The following is a 23,449-nucleotide window of genomic DNA, read 5'->3' as shown; positions in this document are numbered from 1 at the left end:
TGAGGATCACTGGGGTGTTGTGGGGCCGTCAGGAAAGTGAACAAAGTTGAGGCGAGTGTAGCGAGGTCTGTGAACTGATTTTCTATTGCTGGGTGTATCGGTGAAATAGGAAATCTTCATAAGACCAAACCTCCATCTACCCCATATCTTGCGGTCAACACGTCTGTCAGGATCTGTCTTTTCACGTCCGAGCTGCTTCGTACCAGGCAAGTAATCAACTTTTACTAATGGTAAACATGTAGATTGTATGATGTTTCACAATTTTCACTTCATTCTGAGATGTGAGTGGTAAACATTCATCTCAACGTGTAAGATATATATTGAAGACAGTCAACTGCCTGCGTCACCATTGTACAGACAGAACAACGAAAGGAATCGGCAGATGTGAGTGTGAAAAGGCGCATTAACCGAGCAATACTATAGCCTTATATTCATGTCAGACAAATGTTAGCTGGACAGGCTCATATTGAATATTTCTTTATAATTCACATTACATAGTTTATGATGACTATCTTTTACTATTAATCGTGAAAGGTAACCATACAATTGTTCAGGTAATGATCAAAACTATTTTTAAATGTAACCTTTAAGAGTAAACTTTTACAATAAAAGTAGTAAATGTAGTAAATCCTATATCTTTTCATATAATGGCTTCCTAAGGAAGTCTACATCATGAAAAAGTAATATTCGTAAGTTTTTTTTTCTCTAATAGACGATTTTATCCTTTTTTATGATCATCAAAATCAAGCGCCTCTCGTTGCAGGAAGTCGTCGATGCCAAGTTCAAGAAGATCGACGAGGAACCTTAAACGTTTTCTCGCGATGACAATTAAGAAAAGAACACCTGCAACACTGGTGATAGCTGGTGTTGTCATCTTCCTGCTGTGGAAAACTGAATCCCAGTTTTTAAGATTAGCAAAGCACGCTCGGAGGAAGAGAGAGAATTCAACAGGGCAAGAGTTCCGCCAATGAGGCGGGAGGAGGCTGAGAGCACCACTCCGTCCTCCTCAGTACAACGGGAGGACAGTCTCCTCCAGAACTCAATGAAAATTTTCAACCGGAAGATGAGGAAGGAGTCGTGGACCTGCTCAAAGTAGATCGCGAGCTGCCCGCGGCCCAGGAAGTGCGGATGCCGCTGTACCATGATGTGTACACCCACGAGGAGTGGCCTGACCTCGAGGTCGGCGACAGCACGATCCTGCGAACGCTGCCGCGTAGTGTGCACTACTTGTGGTGCGGGCGGAAACAGTTCCTCTTCCGGCACTACCTGGCGCTGCTTAGTGCAGTGCGCATGCTCAGTCCCACCACGATCTTCTTCCACTACTCGCACCTGCCGGAAGTCGACCTGACTTTGTACAACATCTGGTTTCAAGAGATGAAAAACTCTTTGCCGCATCTACAGCTGCTTCGCTCACACGTGACGGATTCTTGCGGCACCGGACAGCTGCTGACGTCGGCGTTGAAGCTGTTGGTGGGTAATGGCGGGTTTGTCATGGGACAAGACGTTGTTTTAGCGGGATATCCAAAAGAACTCAAAAGTGAGCCTTTCTGGTTTGCATTCTCCGAGATTACCTCTGACCTTTCACGCGGCATGATAGCCGCACCACGAGCTTTAGGATCGTCTGAAGCCGAGCGGTTGCTCCAGGACCTGGAAGCCGGACAGCCAGCCAACCAGGCAGGTTGCGTGACGGTAAACAGATACAACGAATCCGTACACGGTTTCCATCACTGCATAGTCCTCAGTGGGGACATCTACCCACGTGACCTATGGCGCGACAACTCGTCTTTTGTGGAGCTCGCTCGCTGGGTCTACTACGGGCAGAGAGAGTCGCTGACTCCCATCCCTCACATGGGAAGCCCCATCCCGCGTGTGGCTCATGTCATCTGGCTGACCCTCAACCTGTCTGACGTCCCGCAGCTCAGCTTCCAGCACTTTCTGAGCATCCTCAGCGCCCTGCACGTGGGGGCCTGAAACAAGTCTACGTGCACGGGAACGTGCAGCCCGAGGGCGAGTGGTGGCGCGCGCTGGGGGGTGAGAATGTCACTTTTGTCAAGATCGACAGACCGCAGACGATGTTCCAACAAGACATGTCTAACCTCCAAGCTAGCAGCGACTTTCTCAGGTAAACCAGGAGCTAGAGACATTGTTTGCCGATGATTTAATGCAGGAACCGGACTTTCAGGACAATGCGGCCTCTAAAAGCGATTCTGACTTAACCGCAATGTCAAACATTCGGAGGGCAGCGAAATAACAGCAAATGTTTTCGATTATCTAATGCTTGTACCACGGGAGTATAGTCTCTGGGTTGCTTGCTGTGTGCCGGGACTAACAGTTTCTCGCGAAGATGCAGCTGTCAGGTCTCGACGAACCATTTAACAGTTTCGTGTCTGGACCGTGATAAAATTCTTAAATTCAAAGACAGACTTGTAATTTGTTACTTTGTTACTTATTATTTCTTTCTTGTTCGGTCAAAAGTCCTCGGCCTCCACTGCTCTCTACTTAGAGCCAATAAATTAAAACACAGCAAACCGTAAAGCTCGAGCTGTTGAACTTCCGTCAACACGAGAGCTTGCATCGTCTGCTCTTTTTCGTGATAAGTTCAACCGGAAGCGAATTAGTCCTTTAGCATCTTTCTAGAAGTTAAAGCAGAAAATTTGTTTGCAAGCAGTCCAGAAATATACGTTCGTTGTTTGTAAAAATTAAAGGTGATGGTTTAGGAGTAGTCAATCGTCTACCAGAGGCGTAGACCGCCAATCAATCAATCAATCAATCAATCAATGCTTTCAGGGCCAACATTCTGACTCAGTTCGGTGGAGTCTACATGGACCGTGACGTAGTGTGGACTAGCAGGATTCCTGACTGGTTATTTCACTACCCTGCCGTGGCGAGTTTTGATTGGCCAACGTGGGGCACGTGGCCCGACTGCTTCAACCTTGGCGTCCTCATGGCCCGTGCGCAGGCGCCGTGGCTACGTCACTGGCAGGACGCCCTTCGCTTCTACAAGAGAGAGTGGTCCTCCTTCACGGCCACGTACATGCCGTACAAAATCCTCGAGCACCATCCCCGCGAACTCCTTGTCTACGACCGCCTGCAGGTGATCGAGGGAATTCATTTCACACCTTTTACATTTGGAGAAGTTAGAGTGAGAGGGAAAGTGGGTAAACAAAGATAGCTACAGGTTTAGTAACCTTTCGGATTTCGGTTAATTTAGACTAGCTCTGCCTGCCATTTGTAGAGCTGTGGAGCTGATGGTGCTAGACATGACCAGAAATAACCAGACCTGACCAGTCAGGACCAGTTCAAGTCAAACTGTGTTGTAGACGTGGAGCTGAAAGTTGTAAGTGGCGATGATGATGTTGATTACAAGCCTTCAAGAGAAGGAGCAGGAGAGTAGGCTACAAATATAAAGACTATCAAAGGCATGGGGTTATAAGGTCATAGGGTTACGGGTCTAGGTAGAATGTCAAGCCTAACCCTCTTCATTTGCTGACATTTTCTCTCCTAATAGAACACATTTCCCTGTGCTGGGAAACTCTCAGTCACAGGCATCAGCAAGCCTCCAGCTGGCAGCTCGTCCGATGCCAAATGTATTAACCACCAGTAGCCGTAGTCACGATCCAGATATAAGATACCTGATGGTTAGCAGCAGCCATTGGCAGCCATGATCGTGTTTAGAAGAAGAAGAGTATAACGATGCTTAATAAGAAAATACCATGCACTTGTTGCTATTAGGCCCTTTTTCTAACAAACATGATGGGATTTTCAGGTGATTTGTTTCCGAGACATCTGTCATCCTACGTGGCAGCAGGATTTCCGCCGAGCCATTCAAGACAAACGACCCACTCTGCCTTTCCAATGGCGAGACGTCCACGCCATCCACGTGACTCAACCCAAGCCCCCGACATCCTGGGCCACGCCCCGGGCCGTCTTCACAGGACAAGATGTCTTTGCTGAGATTGGCCGCTACGTCCTGGAGACAAGTGGCAGAAGTCATCTTCAACAAACGTGAACAGTCAAAACTTGGTGGTCACCTTCCTTCATCACAAACATACCGACCATGTAGTTCAAAGGTCAATACCTGGTGTGTAACTCCTGTCACCACCAACGATTTGTATCAAATAAACATACACATGTCAAAGGTCATATGCTAATATTTGATGAAGTGATTAGTGACGAGAAACGTGATTGTTGTGTAAAAAATGTCATTTGATTGAAGAAGTGTGGATTCAATCACGTGTCTTAGTATCAAGCAAATACACTGCTCCGGCTATAAAATATTTTGACAATGCTTTGATTAGACAGACTTTTGCTTTGTTTGTAGTCACACATAGATGTTCAGATGTAATTTCATCCTACGATGATGCCATCGAGGGTTTTGAAATCTTAATTATTAGTCCTGTGTGTACGCGCGTGGTCAAAAAGTCCTCTAAAGGCACTTGACAAGAAGATTGGAGTAAACTTGTGACTTCTATTTTTTAAATAAACAAAACTAAACTAAACGCCTGAGATACATTCTCTCAGACTGTAATAGTGAATAGTAAGGCTAAAAACAAACTGAGATACAGAGTGAAAGTGTCTCGACAGTGCATGAATCTTTTATTTCAGCCTGTCAATGACGGTGACTGACCATGGCCCGATATCATATGTATATATATAATTCAGTTCTTGTAGTTTTGTTTCTCAAACGTTTTGTGATGGATGGGATGAGGGATGGATTTTTTCTAATCACTGCGTAAATCTGGGAGGTGTTTTCCGAAATCAAGGTGATTATGCCTGTTGTTCTTGGGATACTCGCCCACAAATATTACCACGCACAGAACGAGCTCGAAATGAATTCTTTCAAAAATGTTAGTCGAGGACCAAAGTTTCGAGCACGGATCAGTTTAAGTGCAAGGTTCTTACTTTTTTTTTTTTACTCTTAATTTGTGAGATTTCCCTTTGTATTAAAGATTTTTTTCCCGTTATTTTAATATTCTCACCCAATTTCGACACCTTCACTGGGAAGATTAGGAGACAAGCGTCTGCAGTGACAAATCGCCACAGGATTACTGAACATCGCTCAAACATTAATTTCTTGACAAGTCCAGTATAGAAACAGTAGCCACTGAGAGGCAGCCAGACAAGAGAGAGAGAGAGGAATGTCAAATATAGCCTGATAGCAATATCTTCCCCCGTGTCACCTTTTGCGATGACCTTAGTGACATAAAGTGGAATTAAACTTTCCGAGAGTCTGACGAGGATTTAATAAAGGGGAATTTTTATCATGGAAGAAACTATAGGGACATGTCTGAGACATCTGGACAAAAGTCCAGCAAATAATTTCGACAAAGAAGCTCGGGCTGACAAAATTGATCTGTGCTCACGAGTTGTGCCACGTCCCCTGGCCCCTGCCCCCTGCCCCCTGCTGGTGTATCAGACATTGGTAATATTAATGTCAGAGTGTAATATTGTCATACGTTTGTAATATTAATGTCAGAGTGTAATATTGTCATACATTTATAATATTAATGTCAGAGGAGTTCACAGGGATATAAAAGGCGGTTAGGGCGGCGAATACAGGCAGGTTTGAATTCTCTCACAAGGAGGTAAACCTTAAAAGAATGTCGTGGTTGTGGTTGCTGGCGGCCGCAGTTCTTGTGGTGGTAGTTGACACCCGCGATGAGGTTCGGGCTCGGCGATCAGACGACCCTTCGCCACTGCAGTCTGTGGTGGAGGATCTGTCCCGCCAGGTGTCCGACCATCAGGCGCGTCTGACGGCTGTAGAGAGAACATGCAGTAAGTCGTCTTTACCTTTGACCTTCATTCCTCTCTTAGCTGCGTGTATAAATGCGTGTGTGTGTGTGTGTGAGTGTAAGTGTGGGTGCGTATGTATGCGTGCGTGTGCATGTTTATGTTTTCATTAGTACCCTTTCCAGCCAAAAGCCTGAGCAATCTTTGAACTAGGTTGTTGTAACCCACAGGTTTGTGAAAATGTGTGACAGACTTACATTGAAATAACTCTCTCGTAGAAACCAGAGGGGAGGGGGGTTCATCCGCCTACTTAATAAAAAACTTCTGAGGGGGCAAGAACATTGCCCTCCTCATCCAGCCTGAGCCAGTGATGTGATTCTTCACAAAGTACAGAAAAGGTGAAGAAACAGAGAGAGAGAGAGAGTTTGAGACTATTGACAAATCTTTATTTACGATGGTAACACAATAAGCAAAAGTTATGGGTTTTTTTTTTTTTACATCTAACTCTTCGAAAGGAAAAAGAAACACTACTTTATTACAAAATAAAGGCATTATTCAAAGAAGACAGGTTTGTTCGTTCGTTTGCTTGTTTGTTTGCTTGTTTGTTTGTTTTTGGGAAGCACACTGACTTGCAAACCTTGAATGTTATTATTATGACTATAACTTTTATCTTATTCTGAATATCATATAATTCTTGAGATTGACATAACCGGATGATTCCTTTTTCAGTGAGTTTTTATTTCTCGTTAAGTGTTGCTTTGTCGTTTAACACCGACACCAACACGTGTAGTGATGGTGCCCCCCTGTATCACGTGTGTGTGTGTCTCCACTCCTGCACCTCCCTCTCCTATCTTTTCGTAACGTGCGAGAGCCAACGACTTTTGCTGTCACAGTGGAGTTTGTCCCCAGAGGCCGAACATTTCCTATGCAAAAGTGTGTGCTATTATACCCGTGTGCGTTAGTGAATATGTGAGAACGTGTCAGACATAACATATCTCCAGACATATCAACCATTTTAGCCACTCACTGAAACACGAACGTTTTGCACACCAAGCAAAAGCTAGTTATTATGTGACACATAAACTGTGGTTATTGTATACTAAACAAAAGGTGTTGATTAATTCCAACATGGCCGGCTTTCATCCGAAACTAGCATTTTTTTTTTTTTTGCCTCATTGCCGGGCTGTGAACAAAGGACAAGGGACTATACCGCGTAATGCTACCAAAGTGAAAAAGTGATATTCTCTCCCTTTACGCAACAAGTGAGATTCTATTTTCTCAAATAGGAATTCAGGCGTGACATTCAAACTCTCAGGGAGCAGGGGCGGCCTTAGGCATGTGCAAACCGTGCACCTGCACAGGGCCGCCAAACCCCAGGGGCCGCCACTCGAATATATATATATACTGATTATAAAACAGAAAGAAACTAACGACACAGCTGATAACAACCTGGCTGGCATTGTGTTTGTTGTTAATTAGTTCACTGTGTTTACTAATATTGCTAGAGTAAGCAATGAGCTCTGTGTAGTATTATAACAGTCTGCCGTAACGAGAATATCACGGGCCGCCACTTGGTTTTATTGACAATGGCGGGCGAAAGGGCCGCCGATCTTTTCTCTGCCCAGGGCCGCCACCAGCCTATAGCCCCCTGCGGGGAGGTCGGGAGGATATAGGTGAGCGAGGGTACAAAGATTCGCTGTTCTTATTACTTATTAAACACGAGTTTATGTTCTTTTGACCTGAAACGTTCACTGCTGAATCGCAAGTTGTTATCTCCTTTAAACTAGGAACTGCTGTTTGGAATGTGGCCTTCCACACTCATCTAAGGGACGACACCATCAGCATCCTTCCCACTGCCACGATCATCTACAACACCGTCCTCACCAACATCGGCAACGCGTACGATGACCGCACCGGCATGTTTACGGCCCCCGTCGCTGGCACTTACAGCTTCACCATCACCTGCATGGCGGTCGTCGGCACCAGTCTCCCTCGACATCATCGTCGACAACAATGCCGTAGCCACCTGCTGGTCCACAAGCTCCACAACTTCGGAGCTGGGCAGCACAACGGTTACAGTGCACCTGTTAACGGGGAAGAGAGTATGGGTGCGCCAAGGCACTGCAGACACTCAGATGCGGGGTACCGTGTGGGCGGTGTTCTCGGGCTTTCTCATCAATGCTGACACCTAACTACGGCAGACTGGAAGGACAGCGACCGATCGGAGCATCTTCTGGCAGGACAAGGGACATCCTTATTTTCTTAAAAATAGTATCAGCGTGTGTTTATTTCATGTACACCATATTTAGCTTGTGATCCAAAATATGATTACATTTTTGCTTCGAGATAAAAAGATTGTATTTTGAATGTTTCATCAATCTTGGAATTTTTTCCAAACATCTTAACTTCTTTTCTCTCAGTATTTTCCATTATTCATTAAGTATTAAAGAGGAGGAGGAAAAAAGATTTGTATGCACCATATGTAACTAGGATAAAACACTGAGCATTGCATCTTATGCACACATACCGTCATATATAGAACAGCACAGAATTAAAATATAGCGAGGTATATTTCCTAGTTTTTGCCATTTATGAACCACAGTCCGCAGCCTGTTTCGCTGTTGCTTGTGTGTATAAAGTACATTCCTAAATAAATCAGATGAAAAGTATACTTGGTCTGGATATTCCTTTCTCCTTCATTCTGTGTATGCATGAAAGGTGGATGATAAAATACTAAGCATTTGAAAAATTAAGGTGTGCATGGGGAGAAGACAGGAAAAAGAGACAGAGAAAAAAAAAATACAAAAACGAATTATTAATGATATGTATTTTTTATTTAGTTGCAAGCATGAATACAGTTCAAAATGAAACTAAAAAACAAAAATGCACAAATCTTACCCGATCACTGGCTGTAGTTCACCAGGTCCTAAATGTTTTTGTGCTGAGTCTGGCTGCACCTTCATGCACAGCTTCTCCACAGTATCAACATCAGCATAACAATGTTGAGTTATACAAGCAGCAACGCAAAGAAACTATATACAAGACATATTCCTCTTTCCCAACTGTCACAATATCATCTCTTATCTCTCGAATTAAATCGATATAGACTCTCTTAATGCATGCCTTAGGCCCTAGGTCTGAATTCTTTCTTCAGACAAAAGATTCCTGCCGAATGGCTTATCTTAGAAACAATTGAGGGTATAATCAGTTGAAAGGGTCCATACCTAAGTCACTTGTGAAGAGAGACTAATCGCCTGTTACAATCATTTTTGTGAGGACAGGTCATTTATAAGAAAAACTGAGATGTTTAACCTGTGTGCACTGCAAAAGACCACTGTTTTGAGCTGCTAACAAACATTGCGGTACAAAAACAAAAGAGAGAAAATAATATCTGGAGACATCAAAATATATATTTCAAGCACTACGATTTCCTTCATTCTGGGATGTCTAGGAATACATTCATTCTTAAAAGAACATTGAAAATAAAAGCTATTATTTTCCAGAAAACCCTGTAACAGATTGGCAATTAACTACTTTTTTTTAAGTGGTTTTCTCTTTAATTAAGAAATCAAACTGCCACGTTAAAATTAAGAACCCTCACACTCAGCCATATAACAATAACACCAAGTTGCTCAAGAAGATAACAGTTAAAAATATGCACAGTAACATTTTCCACAGAATTTCCTTTCTCTTATACACACACAAACACGCATACATGCGTTCACATGAAAGATCACAACCACTGAATATCATCAAAAAAAAAATAACTATACTTTTCAAAGCATAGAAGACAACTGCATTTAAAAACTTCCTGTCCCATAAAACTGGGAGAGTGTGAAGTTATAAGAATTGTGAAAAAGCTGTGTCTCTAAAAACATGGCTTTTTTTATACAGCTGTCAAAAAAAAAAAAACTCCTACAAATTCTTCTTTATTGTTTTCCCAAGTCACAACTAATATATAATCACAGTTCAACAATCGAGAGCAAAACAGTCTGGTACCCTATGCCATTTGTTCGTATGCTATGTGATATGTGGTAGCACATCATGTAAACAAGATCACTTAATATGATATAGTGATATGTACTCATGCAACTGGAAGTGTAACTTCAGCCTCAAATGGTATAAGAAAGAAAAAAATAGTTTCCCAATTACCAGACATGAAATATTTAAAAACTTCAAAAATTATAAAAACAATAACAAAGGATGTAAAATTAAATATGATTTCCACAGGACATACAGTTCACATGGCAGTCATGAGGCTGAATCAATTGATCATAGCACTGTGAGAGACACAGAACAGAACACTAAAGATGCATTACAAGCCTGCATTGCTGTTTACATGACTGCATTATGTGAACCCCACTCACATTTCCTCACATCTATGTAAGTAAGCACCAACTCAAATACATTGCCGTAACTACTATGAGAACTGTTGTTCTGTTTATAGATTACAGACGACAATAAATAAGAAGTGAATGCATATTTTTTTATTTGTCATAGCACACTTTAGCTCCAAGAACATACACTGAAATATAGCTTGCTTACCTAAACCATATGGGACTGCATGTAGTATACGCTACACTATAATCAACAGGATTCATTAATTACATTTTAACTAATTGAAGGTTACTCGCACAGCATCCAGGCTATTTACTGCATAATTTGGACCTCACTCATCCGCAATGACCAGCGAGAGTCAGTATGCTATCACCTATCACTACATATTTTATGACCATGAAATTTTCCTGTTTTTTAGGTTTCATTACAGGACTAAAATTGGCTTCATCATCTACTGTACAGGATATCCTATTTAATGTACATACGATACCGGTATTACACATTATTAGAATATCCATTAGGCTAGAAAGATTATTAATTTTATAGGTAACAATGTGACCCGCCACCACACAATTATTCCTAAGTCAATAATATGAGATTTTGCAAATTGTATATTTTAAAAATGTATATATACATATAGTATAGGTTTTAATCTATCTTTTATTACTAAAGTTGTTCTTCTAGTCATAAAATTGAGCGAGTTATAAAGGTTTGAAGCGTGTAAATCTGATCGCACAAAGTAGACCCTAATCACCTTTCTGGGCCTCTACTACAAGATTATTTTGTGCGACTTTAGACTCATTTTGTGGAGGCGGGCCACACATACTCTCAAAATGTATAATTATCTAGTAAGGAATGTAAAGGAAAAAGCCCACAAAAGTTGCTAAAAACAAATCAATGATGCTATATAAGCAGGTGCAATTAAGCTAAGACACAACTTCTTCCATCGTGCCATTGAATTACAATGAGCTGTCATTAATGTTCCTTGCCATGGCAAGCAGTGGCCATAATTTTCAAAAAAAATAACAAGCAGTGTTTTAAATGGCCATAACTGAAATGTCAGAGTCACAAGTAAACTGAAAATATTCACTTGAAATTTAAGATATGCATTATGATCAAAAGGACACAGAGAACAAATTTAGATTAATAATCAATGATTAAGAAATCAAAGAACGTATCACTAAGAATGCACAGTCAAATCAGAACTAAGTTTTGTTTTGTATCATCACTGCTATAGACTCTTTACAACATTGAGATTTACAAATCAAAATGATGATGTTGATTTATAAAGTGTCTTCCTCACCTGCAAAGGCAGGCTCTAGGTGCTCACACACATGATGTTGCATAAGTAACGCATCAGTACGTACAAATTGTACAAATTCATTCAAATAACTCTTTCACTCCAGTCTCTCACATGCATGTATGCACACACACACACAGAGAAGAAGAAAAGCTCCAACAGTAAGCCTGTAAATAAAACTCACATCGAGAGAGATGTGTGTTGAACTGAGATAGAAACCATGACCCCTGAATTAGTAAAATTAGCCACCGTGCCACCGATTGCCCACGCCCCCTCATGGCTGCCAAGTCATCATGCTCTTTCTCTCTCTCTCTCACACACACAGTGTTATAAAATTAGCCACCTAAAATAAAATTCTACTCTTCAAAGATAATTAGCACACATTTTATAGAAAATTACAAAGGTCAAGATTAAAGGTCTGAATATATTTCTTGATTTTTCAAAAATTATGTTTGCCTTTTGATTTCAGCAAGTCAAATGTCCTAATGGGGTGCCTGGTTCCCAGGATCAGCTGACTCACTGTCCATGAATACTGGGATCAACTGACCCTGTTTCATGATGTAATACACTGGCCCACGTTGTGTTGTTGACCTCTGACCTTCAGAGGAGGCTGACCTGGTGGAGTCCGAGGCAAATCCTGCAGGACGCATCTGCATGGAACAGCTGGTCTCGGCTGGCCGATTTTCTGAACTGTGATATGGAGGTGGACTGGGTCTGGGTGCCAGTCCTGGGGCTTCTGTTACTGGCACTACAGTACCCTCCTGTAATGGTGGTAAGGAAAGGGCAGGCTGTGGGGGTACGTAGGGGGGAGGCTTGACATCTACAGGAGTTGAACTTTGACCTTTGAATGCCTGCTCCAGCTCAGAGTAAGCAGGTGGCTGTTCAATGCTGCCAGGTCCTTGAGTGCACAGACTGTATGGTGGAGGCTGCAGCATGGTTGTGAAGTGCATTGTTGGAGGAAGGCCTTCACCTGTAGGTCTCCCAGCCATTCCACTGCACATCACAGCAATAATATCCGGATCGAGAGCAGCTGCAGAAACATTGACAGCAGCGGCTGCAGAGGCCAAATCCTGGAGTGCTTTGGTACGTCCATATGCAATCGCCATCGAAAACAAGATGGCCAGCACTGAGGCAGCAGTGACCAATCCAAAGCCCCAGTTGAGGTACACTGGGGGAAATAGCAAGTTGCTACTTGATCCAGAAGTTACAGGAGTAAATGCTGAATAGACAATGATTCCCACGAGTCCAAGAATACCTGTCAAAAATATATCATTGCATGCTGTAACTGTAAACAAGGCGCACAAGACAAAATATTAACCCACATCTTTAACTGGTCGATGGTTAATTTAAAGGAAAAAGTGCTAATTTACTTCCCCTGATAATAAGATATCCGTTTAAGCCAGGCTACTGATGTGTGGGCAGAACTGGATTGGGGGACACGAGGGGGTATTCTGAAGTCACTGATCCAAATGGATCTTGAACCACCAGCCTTCTTTTTCAGTCAAGTTTACTAACCACCAAGCTACAGAGCCACCAAAACAGTCATTTATGCTTGACAAAATAAATGATCATGACTGGAAATCTCTGCATTACAAAAACAGATACAATGCACTAAGTTATCCTTCAGGTTTCCTATTAAAGAAATATAAGCTAAATATCATAATGCAGGATAAAAAAGCATTTTCATGGTATAATTAATGTTAATTACACAATGCAGCTTTATTTGTCCACAAGGGCAATTCAAGATAGTGCTTGTACTAGATAATGAATATACATTTACATGTTGAAACAATTTCCCTCTCACACACCTAACATTCCCAGCAACTAATTAACAAATTCAAGGCACCATCTGGAACTCCCAAGCATTATCCTTCTGCAGTAAGATCCGCATCTTCAACACCAATGTGAAAGCTGTTCTACTGAATGGTTCTGAAACCTGGAGAGTGACAAATACCATCAACAACAGGCTGCAGACCTATACCAACCCATGCCTACACCTATTCTGGTAGTATGATGGCCTGAAAAGATCTCCAACAGAAGGCTGTGGAACCAACCAGAATGCCACTAGCCCAGTAGCCAAGACACCAAAAAGCGCAAATGGGGCTGGATAGGACACACCCTGCACAAACCAGCTAACCCCATCTCTAAGCAGGCACTTGACTGGAATCTTCAGGGGAAGAGGAGAGTTGGTGACCAAAGCGACTTGGAAAAGAATAGTAAAAAGCAACGCAAAGGACGTCATGGCAACAAATAAAGGGGGCTGCCCAAAACCGGGTCCGCTGGCAAGGTGCTGTTGCGGCCCGATGGTCCTTGAGGAGTAACAAGGACTAAACTAAATTAACTAATAAGTGTCAATTAGTTTACATACAGAAATTCAAAAGCACAAAGGTAGCTCAGACAAGAAGAAAACTGTCAATGCAAAAGTGATATAATGATTGTTCAAACAAAAGGAAATCTTTAACATTACCAGCACTGGCAGCAAGAAGCTCAACTTTCCTACTTTCAATACGAGCATTCTTTGAGATGAAGTCTTCATACACCTCAAAAGCTATGCAGAAAATGTAGGCACACAGTGCTAAACATTCCAAGGCCCGCATAGCATCGAACCAAGCTGGAACAACAAAAGGACAAGTTTTCAATGAGTCATACTCATCTCTCACTATCTCTCTTTTGTCTGCATATGCATACACACTTCCCTCACACCTTCCACTTCCTTGTTCACTCTTTGAGTTATTATAACAATTTTGTTATAACCAGATCCTACATTTTTGTGTACACAATATATCTTACACATAAAGTCTGCTTTAAGAGTAGGTTGAAGTGGAAAGTGTTTTTACACATTTAAGCATTTTCACACTATATTCATTCACATATCTTAATTTTAATCACAACTTTTAATAGTACTGGAATGATAGTGCGCACCTAAAACAGAGACATTATCCTAATTAATGCTCTTATAGGCAACATTCCTTATTAGTAAAATGAGGCATGTAATACAGGGCACCTTTTGTGTGTTTAACTGCCCCTACATCACAAATGTCCAATTTCCCACATTACTTAAATAACAAAAGGTATAGTTTCAACATATGAAAAAGGGGGAGAAAGAGAAAAAAGAAAACACAAACCTAAGGCCTCTGATCTACAGAAAATATGCCTATTTTAAACAATTCATTGCTACATAGTGCAATGACCACCCTATATCATTATTTAGATTTAATAACTTAAACTTTCCAAGAGTTAATATTTTCCCCCTTCCTGAAATGTCATCATAAACACTTTTTTTTAACTTGTGGAAGAAGAAAATTGCTACAAACAAATGTTTGTGACTTTGTGAAACAAAATGACATAATCTAATATTTCAATATTTAATTATTTGCAGTTCAGAGATTCTTGCTCAAACACCAATTACATATTGTTTTTCGACTATGTATATTCATATATTGAACAAAAAGAGTACAAATGCATGAAATCATTGCAAAAGTAATCCAAAGAACACAAAATTTTATCTCAAAAATGTCAGTTCATGTTCAACTTTAGCAGATGTTCACCAGTAAATGATCATTTTATTCTGAAAATTATCTGTAAACAGTAATAAAATGTATCTCAAGATTTGAGGAATCTGTTACTCAAATGGTGTTACATTTAAGATTTTGCTGTAGTAAACAAACAAAATTTTGAAAAGCATAGAAAATCTGCTGGAATTCCTTTATCTTTAAGTTATTTACAAGACAACACATGAAATATTTATAATTCAAACTTGTGTAATTAAAACTAGCCAAAGGAAACATTACAAAACAAATGTCCAACTAGAAGTTATGTAAGCCATTAACGCTGATCAAATGCCAGGAAATGCAATAATGAAATGAGTTTGCTTTATCTTTATTTTATTTGGCTATCCTATGTTTTTCATGGTGATTTACTCAAGCATTTGACATGTTATTGTTTTATCAATGCATTCTGTGTCTTTTCACAGACATCACTAACTGTATAATTTGTGTACCAACAATCTGAAGATGACCCAAATATTGTACACACGTTTTATGAAGAGATGGCGTGAATACTACATATAAAATCAAAACCAAACAATGTTAAAGTGAAAATAAACTCTAACTCTTTATTGAAATCTGGCCATTACTGCCAATATCGCAAAAGTGAAAATAAAATGGTGTAGTGAAGAAAATAAATAGGTAACGCACAGGTATGACCAAGATGCTGCAATGACAATCTCTGCAAACTCACCTATGTATCCTATCCCTGCTTCAGACAAAGATATGCACTTGCTTTCGCATATCATCCATAAGCCCCTGTCATTTCGCCACGCTGGGGCTGCGAAGCCAGCGATAAAAACCACAGCAGACACCAATATTCCTTTGCATCCTAACTTAAAAATTCGATGTCGCAGATCCCATCGGTGGACCATGATGATGCCGTGATACTCTCTTCTTTTGTCACTTGAAACAACAGATGTTCCGAAAAGTTCCTGTCACTGCTTCCGCATTTCCATTTCTTCTCAGCTTCGAGACAAGGGCGCGAGTGATCTCCCTTGAGTGGTCTCCCTTGTCAGCGGAGTCCTGCTTATCGTCCTTTATTTATTTACATGAATAATTTCAATACAAGGGGTTCCTGGAGAATAGACTCAAATATTTAAAAATGCGTGCAGTTTAATTAAGCAGCTTTGCAGTCCCGTGGTTGTGTATTTCTCTTGGCCTTCTTTTAATTTGATTAACGTTTTGTGCCCAAGGACACATTTCTCTTTGGTTCGGTGGGAAAATGGTGACCACAGGGTTTTATATATATGTTATATTTATATTCTTTAGTCTACAGCACCATTTCATTTTGTTTAACACCGTGGTAGTCATTTGTTTTTACTTCCAGGGCGCAGTCCAGCCGTTCGACAAACTATTGTCTTCACTAAGGTGACCAGACTTCCGCTTTAGGCGGGACAGTCCCGCTTTTGACCTCGTGTCCCGCCTGCTCATCGGGCGGGAAGCCCAATGTCCCGCTTTCTGGCTTTCTGGCAAGTCCATCAAATGGCCCGGTTGTCTTTAAAAATCACTTTTTTCGGCGATCTTTGACGGTGACGACACCATCATCGGCACGTGTCCCGCTTTCGCCCCCGAAACGTCTGGTCACCTTAGTCTTCATAAACTATCGTCTTCACAAAAGCAACCAATGAGTGGAAACTATAGCTGACAGAATGTCCCTCCGAAATATCGCCGAGCTTGACATGTATCGGTGTGTCAGCAGGCCGGCCATGTAAAATATAACTGGACTTATCGGTCAAGGAACTGCGATTTATATTGACCGGGTCCACACACACACACGTGTCTTTCATTCAACATCCTGCGGAAAGTTGCCAGGCATACTGTACTTGTTTGAACCCACGGCCTCCAAATGGCGCCTGAACGAGTGACTACCTAATCGGCCAAGCAGTGACGCCCTGTTAGAATGTTGCTATGAATGCGGCCAGGTATTTGAATTAAGGACCGACATGTACAGATGCCTGTGTGTTATTGTGAGATATGAGGTCAGTCGGTGCAAGTAGACTGTGTTGCTGTCAGTGTTGGAGGCTGCTGTCGGTGTCTGTAGTCACCATAGTAACGGTTGGTGTCGCCAGTGTCGGAAGGCTGTGTCAACATGGAGAAGGAGGATTGGAAAGTGATATCCTCGCGAGCAATGATGTCTGACAGAAATGTTAAAATTGAGACCAGCAGTATGTGTATTGTGAGCCTGTATGTAGTCTATTGAATACGAAATTAAAGATTCTAGTTTGCTGGCCAAAGACATTAAAACTGTTGACAATTTAAGAAGTAGGGCAACTTTATAACGTTTTGTATTTTAAAAATATTTAAATAGTTTCAATTTTACGGTGCAGTAATAAATAACAGTTGATAGAATATCATCTTCACAATAATATAGGTAAAACAAGTCCAAAAGATATTACCTGTTCGCCTTTATTTTTAAAGAAAATAAAATAAGTATACATTCATTACAGAGAAGGAATTGACAAACAGGACAAAGATTGTTTACATCTCAATAAAAAAATAAGAGCTGTCAAAATATACTTTTTAAATTTCAAAAAGGGAGGAAAGAAGAACTGTCGTAGTATTTGTTTACACATTATAGCTGAACACAGGATACGGTGCTTGGACATTATTTGAAACACATTCTGGTCTTAGCCATCTTAAAACATGGCAGACTAGGACAACAAATCACTTGTGCACTCGCTAAAGATCCGAAATACACTCGACAAACACTATTGAGCTGTGTCATGTGACAACACAAAATCATATGGGACAGCTCGCCTCCGATGCTTAGTCCCTGTTACTGAAAGAGCACTTGGGTGCTACCGGCATCATTATAATAATTACTCTTGTTGGATTCTTGTGGTGGAAAACCGAAGCTTACTCCACTGCTCCAGAGGGAAATACAACCAACCAGCCATTCAATCAGTTGCAGCAAAGGTTAAAATCGTACTACAAGGGCTAAGATCAATGAATGTTCTGGCACTCAATAAGTATTTTTTTTTAAAAAAACGAGTATTCGTCACCTTCACATTGATGATAGGTCTTAAAATATTTATAAATCTACTCAGGACTAATTTTTAGTTGATTGCTATGCCATCTTACTATATCTCAACATCGTCTTTTCATTCCTACATGTCTTATTAGTTTTTACATGTAAAAGTAAGGGAAAGTGTAATCTGTAAACTTTAAGTTAAATTTTGCACTGCCTTTGCAAAACGACAACTCCTTCAAGTTAATTAATGTTTTTAAATTGTCGGTTATGTACCTTTGCTGTAAACAGTGACCATCATAAGACGAGTTTTGTTTGTTCGCCAGGAGAGATACGACCTTCATTTGCATATCAGTGTGAAACAGCTCGATATGAAGGAAGTGCATGTTCCGGAGAAATAGTCTGGAGAGGTGGAGGCACGGTGACCAAGCTTCCAGAGACCGTTAGAGGGCAAGATGGTGTGTCAGTGGACACGACATGGCGCAGGTAAGCAAAGACCAGGTCAGAAGGTTGGCTGCGGCCCAACAACAAACACACAGCCATGGGACACACGAAGGAGGACGAACATCACTGGGCGAGAAGAAGACAGAGTGCGCTCCCTTCGAGCCAACAAGAAGAGACAACCCCCTTGAGTTTCACTAGAGCTATACAATCTCAGGCCCCTTAGTTTTAGAAAGAAAGAAAGAAGAAAAAAGTCAAATGTTTAGGGCGAGAACATAGAAATATCTAGCATCTTTTTTTTCATTTGGAATGTTGAATTTGTGTTGCAATCCCGCCGATGAAAAAGCTTTCTGGCGTTGCAGAAATGTTCTGTGGGCCTTTGTTCATAACAAACGACGTGTCTCCGGCCGCTAGAGGTATGTTTTGGAAAAATAAAAATTTAACTTCATGGTCTGTTCCTGGTTTAAATATTCTATGCCAATTTTTACCCAGAACATTCAATTCTAAGTGTAGTGGGGATGACGGAAAGGGCGTGATGATCTGAGCCCCGAAGATGTAGTCGGCCGCGACAGGCGCCGTGAAGATACCGGAGGAAGCATTGTAGGCATCGCCTTCGTTTGTTACTACATGGTCAAACTTTATTATCCCTTCTTCGATCAAAGTTACTTCTTTTTTAAATGTAGCACGAAAAGAAACGTCTTTACCTGCAAAAGGAAAAAAGCTGGTTAAAAACTGAATATTTTTTCCATAATCGCGTTAATCATTACTGTATACATGACAACACTCGACACCAATCTTTATTGTACATTATGTCTAAACGAAAACAGTTGTACACCATGTATATACGATAACAATTATACACATGCATTTGCAATATGCACTTCACAAAATCAAACCATGGAAATTTTCAAGGTTTCGGGAATTTTAAACAAGCGACTGTGTGTGTGTGTGTGCGCGCGCGCTCGCATGCATTAGCATTTCTTTACAGTTTACTAGTCAGAAAGAACATTCTATGCAAGATTTCCTCTACGTGTTGTGAATACTTATTCGTCTCATAGTTATTACTTATCAAACTTTTATACAGACACTGTACAGCAAGTGAAACACATCAACACGCACACACACACACACTTATATTTATATAGCACACATGCACATATATCTGAAGATGAACACGTAAAAATATTAAAATACATACAGACACAGAACCTTCCAACAAACAGTTTTATTTGACTTACCCTTCAAATTTTCCTTGTAATACTGAATAATCATCTCTAGAGCATCAAAAGTCTCGTGGGGAACCATGTCACCTGAAATAGATGAAGGTCATTAGTAGTCGTCTATGTTTACACAAAAGTGTCTTACTATGTGTGAGAGACTTTCATGGACACACACACACACAATATTTCAAATATACAAACGTGTCCATAAAGAATATTTCTCCCAAGCACGTTTACCTCAAAGGTCTATACTTGTCATCTTATTTTGTTGTCGCTAAAAACAAACACTAATAAGAAAGCAATATTTTTAATATTGCTTACATTGAAGGTAAATAAAAGTAGCAGCCATACTTGAGTAGATACATGTATATTTAAAGACTTTATTTACTTGCATACAACCAATCAGTCGTAAAATAAGCATGTTTCCCTTTTCTTACCAGTATTTGATTCCATGGTCTTGATGAATGCCTGAAGTGTACGAACAACCGATTCTATGTCACCTGAAATATACATATAATTCTTCTAATTTACAAAATTTATCTATTTGTATTTCTCTTTGACTGAATGAGTTTTGCTACCTTACAGAATGTTTCTAATGTTGTCAAGGGAAGGAGGGGATGAAGTGTGTTCACGAGCTGTGCGGACGCTTTTTTCTATGCTCTTCAATACAAGGTGCACTTTGACCAGCCTTACAAAAGTCTCTCATCTTTGTGGTGCATTAAGTGAAGAATATCAAGCAAGAGCGGACATGAAGTGAAGTGTAAACACATCTTGTTTCACTCCTCTTACCAAGCTTTTCTTCCAAGGCCTCAGTCTTCATCTTGAGGGCATGTAAAGCATCTTGTAAAGTCGACAGGGTAGGAAGCGGTTCTCTTGAGCCTGTAAGATAAATGCTACATAATCTTGTTTAGAATACTTACTACTTACATACATAGGTTTCTCTTTCTCAAACACACACACAGATGGCTTTGCTAAGAAAGGCTATGCAAGAAAATAAAATGTTCCTTAATTTGGACAAATGCACATGTCAAACACTTAGAAGCAAGACACGTAGACAATACCATGGTCAGGCCATGGCAAAGGTCTTTCAATCAAATCAAATATGTAGCTGTCTTTTGATTTTCTAGAATGTCTAGTTCCTAAATTACACATTTTGTATCGACATTCATGTGAAAAAGGTTCTGTTGAGCGGCTAATAACATTATCTTCATTCTGGTCTCATTAAATTTGATTTTGTTTTCGTTGTTGTTGTTTGTTTGCCGACCTGAATGGTGTTTACTATCAGCTGGTGAAGCTAAAGTCAATGTCACCAACACGATCAGCTCTGTGATATCCATTGTGGAGCCTGGAACATAACATTGACAGGCATCAGAAATTACCACATTTTTATTCTGATATTGAACTGAGTGAGCTGTATCAATGACCTATTGACCTCCCGTAGACAAGCAATAAAAACAGAAATTATTGTGTGTACAAACATGGTGGTTGATAGGGTTACTTTTTTTTTTTTGGCTAGAGAACTTGCCACATGGGGTAAATGTCAGCTTTGTCTGTGAGAGTAACAGACATTCAGCTGGGTAGAAAGCCTCTGTAGGGAATCAAAGGGTTTTAAAAAGGTGTTGTAGGTGTTGTAGGTATTGTAAGTGATGTTAGTATTGTAGGTATTGTAAGTGTTGTAGGCGTTTGTAGGTATTATAAGTGTTGTAGGTATTGTAGGTATTGTAGGAGTCCCCCTGTGAAACTGTAGAGACTGGATGCCATTTTTTTGGAGATCTGTGGGAAGGTTGTTCCAAAGAACACTGCCAGAATATTTCAGGCTTGTCTTGAACATCTCAATTCTCGGTAAGGGAATATTGAGCTTAAGAGACCCTCTTCTTTTGTTGATAGAAAATATAGTAAAAAGCATTTTACTTGTTAGTATTTTAAAGATAAATATACTTTTGTTAAATTTTAATCTGGTTGGTAGTGGTAGGACGCCTAGAAACAGGAAATCATGATGGTATAATTTTGGTTTGGTAGCCCTTCTTAATATAAGCTAGTAATGTATGTGAGCGATTTCAGGACAAGGACATTAGTCGTCTCACTCTTCATCAAACATGGCGACATGTTGTCTCCCCCTCGTGTCTGAGTCAGTTAAGGTTGTATCACACAGAATTGGGCTATAGTACCAGCTTCACTCTCAATAAACTAGTCGACAAAGAAACAGTCTTCACTATTAACAAATCACAATGAACTTTCTGAAGTGATTGGTATTTTATGCACATCCACATACTTTTCTGTGTTACAAGCAATGCACTTGCATCTTTTTTGTTGTTGTTATTGTTGTCGTTTTTGTTGTTGTGTTTAAAAAGAAAAAAATTCTTTCACTTAATTATGATTTTACCTAGTGAGGGGATGGGGACTTGGGAATTTACAGAGGGAGATAAAAGGATCTAGGATGGAAAGGGTTCAGGTAAGGTGTGCTGCGTTGTCTTAGGTGTAGATAACTCATCTTGCCGAATTCTCTTAATTGCTATTTCTATTCTTTTAGATAACAGACGACCTGCCAAGTCGCTTTACCATGTACTAAATCAATGTAAACAGGAGAAGTCCTGTAATACTAAAACATTCTGAATAGAAATTAAGTATAAAGCACTGTAAGCGGCCATCACATTCACAAACAACATTGAATACCCCCTTCATCCAGTATAGAGCATACGAATGTCCCATGCAAGAACTCACCTTTGCATCAAACACACAGAGAGAACAATAGCCAAACCTTGGTCTTTGAAACAACTCTGTTACAAGATATTCAGCCCAAAGCAGCCGTGGAAAGAAGATATTTGAAACTACTTAGTAGACTTCACATCTGGCAATGGGAAGAGTGATGAAATAACGGCTTCAATGTATTGTAGACACACACTTTCCACGCACACACACACATACACAAACACACATACACAAGCACACACACACACACATACACAAGCACACACACACACACACAAACACACACACACACACACACACACACATACACAAGCACACACACACACAAACACACACATACACAAACACACCAAGCACAAGAGGACCTAGTGCTTGCCGTGCATGTGTCAACAGGTCTTTGAGGTGTCAACAGACGAACAGACCGAGAACATCACGCACTGGGCAGAGTGACAAGACATTCCTCACATACTGCATGCTTGGCACTGTCTCGACACCACTGAGTGATACACACACAGGAATTCAACTAAATAATAACACACACACAGAGAAGATTTAATCCTTTCAATCAAAACACAGAGTTTATAGCGCTGAAAGGACGAGTAGACGAACTAGAGAGGTTCCAGAATGGTGCAGTAGTGAAACACTTCCTAAACTTAAGCTCTACCAGTGACTCAGCTAACTAAATAACAAAAAACTATTCTTAGTTGCTTTGGTAAACTGCTTACATCTTGTCTAAATATAGAGTTATCATTGTGTCTAGACAGCTACAATAAACTTTGTCAGGAGCACAAAAATGTCAATTTAGTGAATACGAAACAGCCTTTGATAAAATTGAAAGATCTTTTATTTGGGAAATAATGTTTCAAGTAGATGTTAATGGATATTTTTTTAACCAGTGAAAAATATGCAAAGTCTTGTGCCAGAGTAAGCAAATGTAGTTCAGGGTACTTTACAATAGATAACAAGGGAAAATCTTTACCGTTTCTCTTTTCTTTGTTTTTAAATGATCCAATGTCTTATTTAAAACATCCATGGTATGAAGCTGTATTGTGCAAAGCTACTTCTATCTAAACAGTTAATGATGATGTACAAAGCCTGTTTCAGATGTTTCTACTTCTGTGTTGATAACACTGTGATATGTTCTGAATCTGATTTATTTTATCAGAAAGCACTTAACATTTACTTTTAGTCAAGC

General features: G+C 40.4%; 4 protein-coding genes across 4 annotated transcripts; 2 read left to right on the top strand and 2 right to left on the bottom strand.

Annotated features, from left to right (window-relative positions):
- The first annotated feature begins 1,514 nt into the window (after positions 1–1,514).
- Positions 1,515–4,166, top strand: LOC112572450. The gene is made up of 3 exons (XM_025252144.1): positions 1,515–2,122; positions 2,788–3,094; positions 3,767–4,166. Exons 1-3 carry the CDS (start codon positions 2,073–2,075, stop codon positions 4,007–4,009), a joined length of 600 nt encoding a protein of 199 aa, XP_025107929.1. The 5' UTR covers positions 1,515–2,072; the 3' UTR covers positions 4,010–4,166.
- A 1,339-nt stretch (positions 4,167–5,505) lies between these two features.
- LOC112567032 lies at positions 5,506–8,413 on the top strand. The gene is made up of 2 exons (XM_025243490.1): positions 5,506–5,775; positions 7,518–8,413. Exons 1-2 carry the CDS (start codon positions 5,601–5,603, stop codon positions 7,913–7,915), a joined length of 573 nt encoding a protein of 190 aa, XP_025099275.1. The 5' UTR covers positions 5,506–5,600; the 3' UTR covers positions 7,916–8,413.
- Positions 8,414–8,545: 132 nt separating this feature from the next.
- LOC112567028 lies at positions 8,546–15,912 on the bottom strand. The gene is made up of 3 exons (XM_025243476.1): positions 15,608–15,912; positions 13,836–13,979; positions 8,546–12,623 (listed from the first exon to the last, which is right to left on the bottom strand). The coding sequence occupies exons 1-3, from the start codon at positions 15,786–15,788 to the stop codon at positions 11,851–11,853; spliced, it is 1,098 nt and encodes a 365-aa protein (XP_025099261.1). The 5' UTR covers positions 15,789–15,912; the 3' UTR covers positions 8,546–11,850.
- Positions 15,913–17,304: 1,392 nt separating this feature from the next.
- Positions 17,305–22,393, bottom strand: LOC112576158. Its single transcript, XM_025258440.1, has 6 exons — positions 22,267–22,393; positions 20,810–20,890; positions 20,335–20,424; positions 19,983–20,045; positions 19,564–19,635; positions 17,305–19,029 (listed from the first exon to the last, which is right to left on the bottom strand). Exons 2-6 carry the CDS (start codon positions 20,880–20,882, stop codon positions 18,626–18,628), a joined length of 702 nt encoding a protein of 233 aa, XP_025114225.1. The 5' UTR covers positions 20,883–20,890; positions 22,267–22,393; the 3' UTR covers positions 17,305–18,625.
- Positions 22,394–23,449: the final 1,056 nt, after the last annotated feature.

Source organism: Pomacea canaliculata, linkage group LG1 (assembly GCF_003073045.1).
Source record: "Pomacea canaliculata isolate SZHN2017 linkage group LG1, ASM307304v1, whole genome shotgun sequence".
Taxonomy (NCBI): Eukaryota; Metazoa; Mollusca; class Gastropoda; order Architaenioglossa; family Ampullariidae; genus Pomacea; species Pomacea canaliculata.
This window is presented reverse-complemented; position numbering and strand designations above follow the sequence as displayed.